Source organism: Lotus japonicus, chromosome 4 (assembly GCF_012489685.1).
Source record: "Lotus japonicus ecotype B-129 chromosome 4, LjGifu_v1.2".
Classification (NCBI taxonomy): domain Eukaryota; kingdom Viridiplantae; phylum Streptophyta; class Magnoliopsida; order Fabales; family Fabaceae; genus Lotus; species Lotus japonicus.
Genome location: NC_080044.1, coordinates 15,771,858 through 15,785,614, shown reverse-complemented (window position 1 = coordinate 15,785,614; position 13,757 = coordinate 15,771,858). Strand labels below are relative to the sequence as shown.

The window sequence follows — 13,757 nt, the reverse complement described above, 5'->3', positions numbered from 1 at the left end:
CATGGGGAGAATTCAATTTTATTTTCTTGTCCTGTTGAATATTTGATGGTGACGATTTTGCAATATTTCTCAGAACTTCCGGGCCTTGGTAGTTTACCGAATCAACCTATATGACTCACATGATGACTAGTCAATCTATTCAATTTTTAGGTGAAACTATCTGTCTATTTTTTTCCCCAAAAAACAACATGCATGAATCATTGTCATTCAAAAAATAGGTTTAATAATTATTTTTCCTCCAATATGGACTTTGTGCTATTTTGATAACATAAACTTTCTCAAGGTAATTAAATTACCCCAATAAGTTACTAATGTCAATCCTTAAATCAGTGAAGACTAGGGTGGACATTTTTAAAATTAGTCCATCGGCTGACCAATGATGATTTATGTAATTTCTCTCTCTCTCACCCCTTTTTATGAGTCTCACCCCTCTCCCTTCTACTCCATCCCAACCAACTACCAATCCACCGCCACCACTGTCATCCCTTCTCTGAGCGCTACATCCACCGACCAACGCTGCTTCCACCGCAGTCAATCTACTACCATATTTGCTTAGCCACCTTCCTTTACACTAGATATCTGTACGACAACCAAAGTCACGATCTTTGCCTCTTTTTGCGCCCATCACTAAACCTTCACCTCAAACCCTAGGGCTGAGCAACGGTCGGGTTCGGGCGGTTTCGGGCCAAAAAATCGAAAACCGAACTTAACTGAGATGAAGAAATCCTAAACCATCTCCGACCGATTAATGTTTCGGTTTCGTCGGGCTCGGTTAATACGGGTGAACGGGTGCGTCGGGCGAGTTCAAGCGGTTTAAACTTTTGTAGAAAAAACTGAGTTTGTTAGAGCCCAGACAAGGAGAAGTGGAGGACGGGACAATGCCACGACTGGGGGACTCTAACCAATAACCAGATTTGGTGTATAGCCCAGCCAGGGTCAGAGAAGGCCGCGTGGGGATTGGCGAAGGTGAGGAGAGAGGTTGGCGGAGGAAGAGGCGGTTAAGGTGGTGGTTTTGGAGGTGGGGCAAAGCTTTGCTATGGAGGTCTTCGACCGAATCATCAAGCCATGGGTAGCGTTGGGTAGACGAGAGTGAGAGGATAAAGTATTGCACATCTGGGAGTAGTTTTACGTTCACTGGTATTTTAGTTTGAGTTATTAGTGAGGGGTGATGCGGTGTTTCATGTCAAATATACTTAGAAATTTTCATAAAACTTTTAACTCTTCCCAATAAAAAAGTAGTATAAAAATTAATAAAGATTGACATCCTTTTCAATAGAGAATACTTAGTTGTAACATCTGTACAAAACTACAAATTAAGAAATGTATAAAATAATGGTGATAAGACAAATCCTTTATTGATGTCTTGATAGACTTGAGGCTCTGCAAAGCAGACATTGCGTGTCTCGAAATACTGCCATGGTCAGAAAATTTGAATTGAGGAAAGACATAAAGCATGATATATAAATATAAAATTCATTCAAGGCATATTCGGTCGGTTTTGGGTACCGACGGGCCAATTTCAATGAAACCGAAACCGACCGAATTTATCCTTAACAAACCGAAAATTGCCACCCGATTACCCGATTGACCGCCCCAAACCGCCCGAGATCATTTTTTTCTCACTCGGATAGCCCGGGTTCGGGCGGATCCGGGTTTTATGCTCAGCCCTATCAAACCCTAGCATATCCATCAAACCTTCCACCAACCAAACCACTCCACAACGACATCAACCAGCCAGTTCTCGTCACCATCGTGCTAGAAATGACGCAACAATGGTGCTTCACATTATGAAATCAATAGTTCCCACTTTCCTACAAAACAGATAAAAATCTAAGGCTTAATTGCAACTTTGGTCCCCGACATTTATCAATACCACGATTTTGGTCCCCCACCTAATTTAATTACATGCATGGTCCCCGACGTTGTAGGCCGTGTGCAACGTTAGTCCTACCGTTTATTTCTTAATGGAGGAGGCTTACGTGGACGTCCAATTGGAGAGAGAAAGTAGGTATGAGGAGAGAGGGAAGCACGTGAGTATCACGTGACCCTTATCCGACAATTGGTATCCAATTTCGCGACAGTGGGATAAGACCAAGGTTAAACACCAAATGGTTTAATGAAGGGTTTCAAATCGGATGCAGCTTTCACCGTCGCTTTCATGAACCACCACCAACTCCACCTCCTTTTCATTCTCTATCTCGCTTTCTCTCCCTCTTCCTTGTAACGACTCCATCTGAAGAAGAGGGTGAAGTCTCTTTTGATTTTTGGGTTTGGGGTTGCGTGGTTTTGGCATCGAGGTTAGGTTAAGGTTGAAGATGATGAAGCGACAATGAAGCGACAATGGTTGTGTGATGGTTCTTAAGGTTGCACGATGGTTGTAGGCGCAGAGGAGGAGGCATACGTGGGAGGCATTGAACAAGGAGAGTGAGAGTGGTGGGGGTGAGGGTTAGGGATGGTTACAATTTTACGCTATTATCATCCCATAAAACCGACAACTGAACAAACTGGAAGCTGAAAAACTAAAATTTAAAAAATATTAACTATATTTTAATTCATGAATTTTAATTGACACGATAAATTATATTGTTGTATATATTATTTATTGTATATTTTTAAGATTCATACACTATAATATCAAAGGGAAAAAAGTTAAACAAAAACTGAAAAACTCAATCCAATCCAAACCGCTATAGGTTGGATCAAATTTGTTCAGATTTGAATTTTGAGAAAAATTCATTGGATGATAAAATCATAAATTGATGAGACTGGATTAGATAATTTTTTCTTTCAAAACCGAACCAATCCAATTGACAATCACGCCCAGTTACAGTGGTGAGAGAAGAAGACCATGGGTTCCGATTCCTGAAGACTCTGATATGAAAGCTCCGAATCCAGGGCATGCATTTCACGCACTCAAGAAAACAACCACCGCTCTTCCTCAACGTCTATCTCGAATTTGCGATGCCTCTTCCTCAGTACCAACAGATCCAATAAGACCACCACGAGTTCCTCTACTTTTTTTTTGTATAGAAGAATGAACAATATTAAATATCATTAAGGTTTCTTCCTTGTTCTTTTCTTTAATTACCTTTTATAAGGAATTTTAAAATCAATGTAAAAGTTAATATTTTATTAAGATTTCTTGAGTTCTTAGCTTGGTCTCATCATCTCATTTTATTTTCTTGTGAATTTTCTTGTGCATTAACAATCCGCATAAATTGACTCAATGAAATTGTGGTCCGACAAAACTGATCAGATCTAACCGATAAATGACCCTACTCAAGATTTTGTTTCTAAAGATCAACTAATAAACTTTTAAGTTGTGTGCCTAATTTTAAACATCAAAATTTTGAATGAGGGAGTTTTTTTTTTGTGAAGGCTAAAATCCATTGATACTGCACCAGAAGTGCAAATGAAAGTACAGACATATTAAACAGTTACATGAGAAAAGAGGAAAGAAAAAACCCAACAAAGGGGAACAAATTCGAAGGTCCCCCCCCCCCCCCCAAAAAAAATTCCTATAAATAATCCAGCAAACAGAAATTATAAATGTCTAAGACATTCTCTTAGGTCATTTACCCATTCAAAAAATGAGTTGCGAAAATCTTTAACCAGCACAGATAACCAGCTAAAGGAACGACGTTGTATGATAACAACAACAGACTCCACATCAGCTTGATCCCCACGGAAGGTTGCTTCATTCCGATGAAGCCAAATGGACCAAATGGTAGAACACCAAACAGCCCAAGCCCCTGCCCTCTGTTTAGAATTTGACCAGCCAGTTGAATGCTGCAGAAAATGGGTCCTGCTATCGGAAAACACACCAAGAGCCAATCCCAACCAAGTGTAACAAACATTCCAGACAGATGAAGAAAAGGGGCAAGAGAAAAATAAGTGAGACAAAGTCTCCTCTTCCAAAGTGCAAAAAGAACACAAGACAGCATCACCTGCAGGTTAAACACCCCTTCTCCTAAGATTCACTTTAGTTTGCAGCCTGTCCCAGAAAAACCTCCAAGTGAAAGCTTTAATATTTGATGGAATTGGAAGCTTCCAAATCTTGTCAAAAATCTCATCAGGTTCTGTTAACTCCCATCTGGATTGCCAATTGTATGCAGCCTTGACGGAGTACTCATCCTCACCAGCCCATTTCCAAGAATCAGTAGAATTACGAGTTGGCAGAAATTGAGCTAGAATAATTAGCATATCAGAAAGCATAATTTCTTCAGAACGCTCAAGACGACGCTCCCATTGAAAGTTCCAAAGATCATCCACCCAACTTCCCATTTGATTTAGCAAATTATTCGGTTGAGCAGAAATTAGGAATAATCTACTGTATCTGGCCACTAGTGGTTCATCACCAAACCAGGAGTCATGCCAAAACCTGACTGAATTACCCACCCGGATTTGGTGTGAAATAGCCTCATCAAACCAACAAGAGTCATGAGGTTCACAGCAAGAAATAATGATGTCTTTCCACCAAGATGAAGTTCTGCTCATCCTTGCATTAAGTAAATTACCTGCAAAAAAATTGTATTTCGAATGAAGGACCCTGCTCCATAAATTTTCAGATTCAGTCATTAAGCGCCACCTCCATTTTCCCAATAAAGCCTTATTGAAAAGGCTCAAATTTCGAATGCCCAACCCTCCTTGAGATTTCGGTTTGCAAATCAGATCCCAACTAATCCATGCCATCTTGCGATGCTCTTCACATCCCCCCCAAAGAAAGGTTCTCATTAATTGCGAGCATGCCTTAATTACCCCTTCTGGCATCTTAAAAAATGATAAATAATATAGAGGTATAGCAGATAAAGTGCTATTGATTAGACAAATTCTGCCACCAAATGATAGATTCTTGCTGCGCCATTTCGAAAGCCTACATTTCAGTTTAGCTATCACAGGGTCCCATTTAGAAATCCTTCTAGGATTACCACCAACTGGCAGCCCCAGAAAGGAAAATGGAACATCCAAAATCCGACAATTCAGAATATTAGCTAGAACTTGTAGCTCACGATCCTCCACAGAAATTCCAACTTACTTTTATTGAAATTAACCTTCAAACCAGAGGAAAGTTCAAAACAACGCAAGATTGATTTTACAGTAAAGACATTCCGGCGTGTAGCTTCCCCAACAAACAAAGTGTCATCTGCGTATTGTAAAATTGAGATCAACTCTCCTGCAGAATTTCCAAAACGGTAACCGGAAAACAGATTTAAGTTCACTGCTTGGCGCAATAGCCCATTCAATCCCTCAGCCACTATCAAAAATAGAAACGGTGCCATTGGATCACCTTGACGAAGACCCAATTCCATGCTAAACTCGTCTGTAGGGTTGCCATTAACCAGTATGGAAACTCTAGAGGATTCAAGACAACTTTGAATCAAAGAAATCCATTTAGAGTCGAAATTCATACGCTGCATCATATAAAACAGAAAATCCCAACAAACGGAATCGTACGCTTTTTCGAAATCCACCTTAAAAGCCATAGATTTCACCTTCTTACACTTCGCATCATGGGCCCACTCATTTGCAATAAGAGCACTGTCCAGCAAACCTCTACCCGGAAGGAAGGCAAATTGACTGTCATGAATCACCTTGGGCAGCACTTGTTTGAGACGGTTGGCAAGAATTTTAGAAATGATCTTATAAGTGCAACCAACCAATGAGATAGGCCTGTAGTCATTCAATCCACCAGGAGCTGATTTCTTTGGGATCAATGCGATAAAGGAGGAATTGCAGCCACGGGGCCAACACCCATTTTGAAAAAATTCGTTCACCATCCTATGTACATCGGAGGACAGAAGATGCCAAAAAGATTTCACGAATTTAAAGTTATAGCCATCCGGGCCCGGGCTTTTATCCTCATCACAGGCCCAGACCGCCTCTTAGGCTCTTCCACCCAATTACCATTCAATCAGAAAAGAATTATCTGCAACTGTTATCTGACCAAATGGAACACCATCTAACTTTGGGGGATTCCATACATCGCATTTAAATTTCAGCTCAAAAAAAGATTTGATACCGTGTTTCACCAAATTAGGCTCTTCCACCCAATTACCATTCAACTCCAAACCCACAATTTTATTCATCTGGCGTCTGCGATTTACATAAGCATGGAAGAATCTGGAATTGGAGTCTCCATCCTTAATCCATAGACAACGTGATTTCTGATGCAAGATAGATTCTCTTAATTTAGCTACCTGCCATAATTCCTCCTGCTTGGCCCTACGAATATCCCTCTCTGCCAATGACAAACCTGCAGTTTCCATTTTTTGATCCAGATCAGCAAGTGAAACCGAGACCTCTGAGAATTTTCGGTTTAAGTCACCAAATGTTTCTTTTTGCCAGCCCTTAAGCATAATTCTGAGACCCTTCAATTTTTCTTTAACCACAAAAGCACCCTATCCCTGAATTTGTAAAGAGGACCATGAAGACTCCACAAAAGGCTTAAACCTCGGATCCTGGAACCAGCAATTAAGTACACGAAATGGTTTCGGGCCCCAATTAGCTGTTGTTGTTTTCAAAAGAATCGGACAATGGTATGAGAAATTTCTATCAAGAATATACTGAGCAAGGTTCGGCCAAACTGAAATCCAATCAGTTGATAGTAGAAACCTAATCTAAACATTAATCTGACAATGCCGCTCATAGTAAATTGAAATTGAAATTTGAGCCCCGCAGTCCAAACTTGGGAAACACCTGCTTAATAAATCCAGAGCAGACATTGGCATTAAATTTGTAAAGGAAAACACTTTTATCTTGTCCTAAATGATGGTTAATAATTCCCTTAGAAGATGAGAAAAGCACGCCAAGTTCCATTGAATTTTGATGGAGAGAATCATGTGCGCACAGAAAAGGCCAAAACGAGAAGAAACATGTCAGTAGTAATTACAAACCCAAACGGATAAGCACAAACATGAACATGGCACTGCACTATTCAGTATTGAGACGAGAGAAGAGAAGGTGATAATATAGCTAGCGCAGACAGTAGCAGCAGCATTAGCTAGCAGCGGTTGTTGTTCCTGATTGACAGCGACCCATGAATGATTCTTTCTTTCTTTGTTTGCTGGTGGTGACAAATTTTCCATGGGGCGCGTGCGTACAATTACGACCACCACCACCGACAGCCACCGGTGTGTCGCTGACAGGTGTCTCTCCCCTGATATTCCCACCGTGTGATCGCTATCAAGCGGCCAGGGAGGACAGTGTTTGGTAGTGGGTACAGTGAAGCGGAAAATCCGATGATAAGGGTACGGAGGAGGAGGAATCTGATGCGGACATGACGGTCGTCCGAAATCAGAGGGGAGAAACCCAATTATTGCTCCCCACGCTGCCCGACACTTATCATTCTGTCGCTTCTGTCCCTACCCACTCCATTCCATTCATTCATTTTCCAATTTCCACAACCCGCTTAGCTTCCTTCACATTTCTCCACCTTTGTCTTCTCTTCTTTAACAAAATAAAAGAATAAGTAGGTTCAAGGCTCGGTTTCTGTCATCGGTCAGGACATTAAATATCGTATGATTAATCTAGTAGGCTAAGTTACATGATGTGTGGAGGGAATCATGATTAATGTAACTACCATATAGAGTATGGGGAGCGCATGTGGACCATCGGTCTTTTGATTCGTCAAACAATTCTCACATTAGGCCTAACACAGATTTTAGACGAGAACTCGAGCAAGCCTTCATAAGATGTGGTTCCAATTGAATGGGTCGTGATTAACATAATAACTATGCGGTCTACCCTGAATCATATTGGTACAAGAAGTTTTTGCAAATTGTTTATTAACACAATTCTTATATAGTAAGCGAAAATAATTGAATGCAAAATCTTTTAAAATGAATTGATTTCTGGTTATCAATTGAATTGGTCCCACCTTTGTCTTCTAGTGACTAGTGCCAAACCCCAAAACCAAACCAACAACCCCTCGTTCCACGTTTTGGAAAATCACATCCCGTTTTGCACCCCAGGCCCCCACTCAATCTAAGCCAAATTAAGTTTGGAATTGTCTTCTTGCACAGCATAGTGACTAATATTAATAACAATGACATATATCCTATGATTCTTTTTTATTTGTTGTTATCCGGGGATTGGTGATGGTGCAATGTTACATGTGCATAATGGCGCATAATATAGAACTATGTATGTTTGCCTAATTAGAGGAAAAGTATTTTAAGCTAAAATGGCCAGAATTTGACATTATCCATAGTTCCTACTCCTAATATTTAATTTAATTTAAAAGATCAAACTTCGATGTATAGCAACCCATGGCCTAACCCCTAAGGCCTACGAGCTCCGTGCCCAACTGGCCAACTGTCCATACGGATAAGACAGGACAAACGCATATAATATTGGAACCTGGTCAGGTTAACTTGATCAATGGGATCAGATAAGCTAAATTGGCTAATTTATGAACTGTTAGGATAACAATCATGTTAATTTATTTTACTTGTAGGGTACTAGTTTCATGGTTCAAGACTAACTAATTATCTCAAAGGCAACTGCATGCATCGATCTAATCTAGCCTAATCAAGCACTATAATACTCCTACCAAATGAGATGTTGTTCCTTACAATGTCCCCAAATCCAATCCAATCCCTGAACCAAATAAAAAGAAGAGAGAATCACACTTTGATTGAGAGAGAGAGAGAGTGGGAGAGTGTGAATCAATCAGAAGTTGGTGGTGGTGTGTGTGTAGAGCAGAGGCGCAGCCCTATTAGCCGACCCAAGCAGTGTGAGGAGCCGACCGAAATGTCGTGCTTAACAGAACAGTACTGTAATAAAGCTGATCCCACTCTGCTTCATATAAGCCTCAGAAAATGTCTCTGTTTCCACCACAGATATTCTCTCTGACTCTTTGCTTTCTCGTCTTAATCACTCTCTTTCTCTCTCTCTCTTCCTTGTTCCCCATAAAACCACCCCTTCCCATTCCATTTCCATTTACCCCACCACACGCACACTCACTCATCACACTTCTCCAACAACAAACCACTCCACAACATTACACTCATTTCATTTCCCATTTTCATTTTCCCTTCACACTCAAAACAAACCAAACCAAGTTTTTCACTCTTCACTCTTTCAAGTTTCATAACCACCCCAATGCCGTCGTCAGACTCCGGCGAGACTCGCCGCTCAACCAAGCCCCAAGTCCGCGCGGCCGCACTCCCCCCGCCGGAGCAGGAGAATCTCTCCTGCCCACGCTGCGACTCCACAAACACCAAGTTCTGCTACTACAACAACTACAACTACTCTCAGCCTCGCCACTTCTGCAAGTCCTGCCGCCGCTACTGGACCCACGGCGGCACCCTCCGCGACATCCCCGTTGGCGGCGGAAGCCGCAAGAACGCCAAGCGCACCCGCACCCACCACTCCACCTCCACCGCCACTTCCGCAGTCACCTCACCCTCCGACAACCCCTTCCCGGCGATGGTCCCTGTCACCGGATGCCCCGTCGCGTTCAGCGGCGGCGTCGACGGCGAAATCAAACAAACCGTCAACGTTTGCGGCGGCAGCTTCACCTCGTTGCTGAGCAACACTCAAGCCCCGGGGTTTCTGGCTCTGGGTGGGTTCGGGCTTGGGCTTGGACATGGGTTTGAAGACATGGGCTTCGGGATCGGGCGAGCGGGTTGGGCTTATCCCGGAATGGTGGACGGAGCACACATCGGCGGCGGCGGTGTTGTTTCGGCACCCGGCATCGGGAACTCGTGGCAGTTGGAAGGTGGCGGCGATGGTGGGTTTGTCGGTGGAGACTGCTTCTCTTGGCCGGGACTTGCTATTTCAACACCGGGAAATGGTCTCAAATGAAAACTTTTTCTCTTTTGATTTGAGAGGGTGTGTTTATGGTGGTTCAATATTAGGGTTTATGGTATGGTTTTCTGGGTATAATCATCTTTATGGTCATCAATTTAGTTTTAGTACTACACCTATGACTTTTTTTTGGGTTTAATTTTCTACCTTTTGGAACTCTTTTGTCATCATGTGTATGCTTACTGGTGTGAAATGAATGACTAAGCTTGTGTTTGATTCTATTTGTGGCTGACACGATTTTGTGGTTTGATTTGCTTATTTAATCATGCCAAAAAGCTGGATTTGATTCTCAGTGAAGATAATGAAGTCATGGCTAGACGTATAGCTAGTGTTTGTTCTATGTTGTTTGAGGAGGAATGAATGAGATAATGATATAATCAATATTTTAACTTCATTAAGTGCTTTGTCAGTGATGTTGTCTATTGATGTTCTGCATTCCTCTTTTGGCGATTGCTTTATGTTTGTGTTGTGTTCTTGGTAGAAAATGACTTGCTATGGATTTTGAAATCCAAACACAAACAAGACAAACAATAGATTTTGAAATCTTTTTAGAGAATCAGTCCATGTTTGTTGGTTTGGCATTAAAGACAACGTGAACTTGATTTTACGTATATTTGTGTCTTAGACTACCCACAATGGTGTTGAATGTGGGTAGTTTAATGTTGAAAGTGGGGTTTAATGGTGTTGAAAGTGAGTGTTGAAAGTTGGAGGGAGGAGAGAGGTGTTGAAAATTTTCAACACTTGTGAAACCTGCAGCATGGGACACGTGGCACGGCCTGGCTGGTGACCGCCAGGCGCGTGCCACACACGCGCGGACAAGGCGCGTTATGGGCAGGGCGTGGCAGCAGGCGGGTCCCAGGCGGACCGGTGGTGGGACGCGTGGCACGCGTCGGTTGGGCACCGTGCGTGCCACGCGTCAGAGGAGAGAGAGACGGTCTGATGAGTGACGCGTGTCACGCGTTGATTGGTCCGGGCGATTTTCTTTTATCCTAATCTTTCCAACTCAATTATTTCATTCAAAAAAATTTTTAAAAAATATAAAAAATTTACCAAAATTCATGATTTTTTTTCTCTATAAATAGAGACTTGGTTCGTTTGATTTGGACACAGAAAAAAAAACCAAGTTTTCCATCATCTTATTCATCTTAATCTTTCTACTATCCCCTTTGTTAAGTGTTTTAATTTAATTTACGTTAAAAAAATATTACGTTAATTTAATTTAATTTAAATAAATAAAAAAAACATTAAATTAAATTAAATCGATAATAGTTTGTTTAATTTAATTTTTATCGTAAATTTTAATTTTATGAAATCATAAAAAGAAAAATATAAAATTAAATCAAAATATGAAATAAAAGTGGTGGGGTAGGGGGTAGGGTGTTGAATGAAAAACCATTGGAGTGGGTAAAAGTTGAATGAAGTGTTGAACTGGAGAGAGAATGTGATGTGGAGTGTTGGGAAGAGAAAAAGTGGAGTGTTGAAGGTGTTGAATGTTAAAACCATTGTGGGTAGTCTTAGTGGAGAAGTTAAACTTATCACATTAATTTATTATGAATAGGATACGTAAAATTTTAACATATTATATTAAATGTGGATTCACATTGAATTCAATACGATCAAACCATGCTTACATGATAAACAACTCGGCAGGATATATATGTAATGAAGGAAGGTATGTACTCGTCCTTGTTTCAAACCACCCTTTGACACACTTTCAATTGCATTGTAAATAAGAGAGTTAAAGAATAACAAGTGTTTGCTTTACGTTTTGGCTAAAATAAACTTGGGTTTTTTAAATTAACAAAGGTTTTAAATTAACAAACATGGACATGATGATCACGGATGAGCTTGCAGCTGTGGGGGATGTTGCGCGTGGCACTATTGGCTATAACCCTGTGGTTACGATGGTGTGCGCGCAGTTACTGGTGTTAGGCTCTAGCTTGTTGTCTCTTGGGCAGCATCTACTTGGGGTGGGTTATGCATTTCAGGCACATTTGTAGTATAGTATTTGGGTACTCTTTTTTCTTTATTAGGGTTTTTCCCACTGAGTTTTTCCTAGTAAGGTTTTAATGAGTTTCATTTGCTATGTCTACTTGCCTTAGGGGGGTATTTAGGTTGCGTTGTAAGTTCGGTAGCTTCAAACCTGTATGTGGTTCAGACTTTTACATTTAATCAATCAGACTTATTTCGTTTTCAAAAAAAAAAATTAACAAAACTTGGGGAGATCTAAGGATCAGTTGCTGGACGACATAATTTATATTTTCCGATATATAAAGAAAAGATTTTTATGTCGTTTTGTACAAAATAGTTATAAAAAACCCATGTTTTGAGCTTGTTATTAAATTTGGATATTACAAAAGCAAATAATTGTTGGAAAAGAAGGACCAAAGTGTAAATCAGACAAAACAAAAAAGGGGAGAAAATGAAAAATAGTATGTTGAGAAAATTTCTACTCACTCTTGTGTTGCTTACACACGGCCACAACTATTTATACACAACATGTCAACTAATCAACCACTAACTAACTAACCAACTTTTGAATTATTACCTAACACTCATCCTTATTTCAAAAGTTTCATCCTTATTTCAAAAGTTTACATCATAAATAAAACTCAGCAAAAGCACTACTGACATCTAACACTTAACATGCCCTTATGCTGATCTCTCAATCTACAATGCTTTAGTCATGATGTCAGCTAACATCAATTATGTACCACAATGCTTCAGCTTGATCTTTCCTTTGCTCACTCGATTTTCGATGAAGTGAAACTTAGTCTCAATATACTTACTGCGATCACGTGAGACTGAATTCTTAGCAAGATTAATTGCTGACTTACTTCCAACTTGCAACTCCATAATTTCTTCAATAGCTACCTTCAAATCCTTGAGCAATGTAGATAGGCACATTGCCTGACCTGCTGCAGAACATGCAGCTATTAAACAGCTTCACATGTTGATAGAGCCACAACATGTTCCTTCTTGGGACACCAGGACATGGGAGCTTCAGAGATCATAAATACATACCCTAGTGCTCCTTCTGTCAAGCAAGTCCAATCACCGGTCCGAGTTTGATTAAGCTACAAGATGTAGCTCAACTCCTTCTCTTATTTGATGACAAAAGAAAACTCCATAATTTAGTGTCCATTTCAGATATCTCAAGACCCTCTTGGCTGCCATCATGTGTGATTGTTTTGGATTACTCATGAATCTACTCACTAGGCCAACAACATAGGATATATCTGGTCTAGTGTGACAGATGAACATTAGACTCCCCACAATTTCTCTATAGAGAGTTTCATCAGCAGTAGGCTCACCTTTCCCTTTACCAAACTTCAAATTCATCTCAGCCGGAGTTTCAGCACTATTGCAATTCAACATCTTAAATTTCTTCAGTACTTTAGAAGTGTACTTCTTCTAGTGCATCAAAATGCCATTCTGGTGTTCAAACTCTATTCCTAGAAAGTAGGTTGGAGTTCCCAGATATGAGATCTCAAATTCTTTCTTTAGTTATGTCTTCAACTCTCTTATCCTCGATATCAACAGGTCATCAACATATAAGCAATTGATTAGAATATCAGCTTGATTCACAATTTTTATATAAACACCATGTTCACTAGTGCATTTCATGAAACCTGACTAAGAAAGAAAAGTGTTTATCCTTTTGTTCCAAGCTCCAAGGGCTTGTTTTAGTCCATATAAAGCCTTTCTTAGCTTCAGGACCTTATTTCGTTTTCCTTGTCGGATGAATCCTTGAGGTTGTACAATGTAGACTTCCTCTTCTAAGGGACCATTTAGGAACGTTGGTTTTACATCCAGTTGTCATAAAGTCCAATTCCACCAAGATGCAAGTGCTACAATTAACCTCACAATCTCCATTTGGCCACAGTTGCAAATACTTCTGAGTAATCAAGCCCTATCTTCTGCATGAACCCTTTTACATCTAGCTT

The 13,757-nt window shown here is 40.5% G+C and overlaps 2 protein-coding genes across 2 annotated transcripts; one reads left to right on the top strand and one right to left on the bottom strand.

Annotated features, from left to right (window-relative positions):
• Window positions 1-8,490: 8,490 nt before the first annotated feature.
• On the top strand, window positions 8,491-10,031 carry LOC130714870 (dof zinc finger protein DOF3.4-like). The gene has a single exon (XM_057564841.1). The coding sequence runs from the start codon at window positions 9,103-9,105 to the stop codon at window positions 9,805-9,807; it is 705 nt and encodes a 234-aa protein (XP_057420824.1). The 5' UTR covers window positions 8,491-9,102; the 3' UTR covers window positions 9,808-10,031.
• A 2,485-nt stretch (window positions 10,032-12,516) lies between these two features.
• On the bottom strand, window positions 12,517-13,188 carry LOC130712365 (uncharacterized). Its single transcript, XM_057562199.1, has 2 exons — window positions 13,011-13,188; window positions 12,517-12,725 (listed from the first exon to the last, which is right to left on the bottom strand). The coding sequence occupies exons 1-2, from the start codon at window positions 13,186-13,188 to the stop codon at window positions 12,517-12,519; spliced, it is 387 nt and encodes a 128-aa protein (XP_057418182.1).
• Window positions 13,189-13,757: the final 569 nt, after the last annotated feature.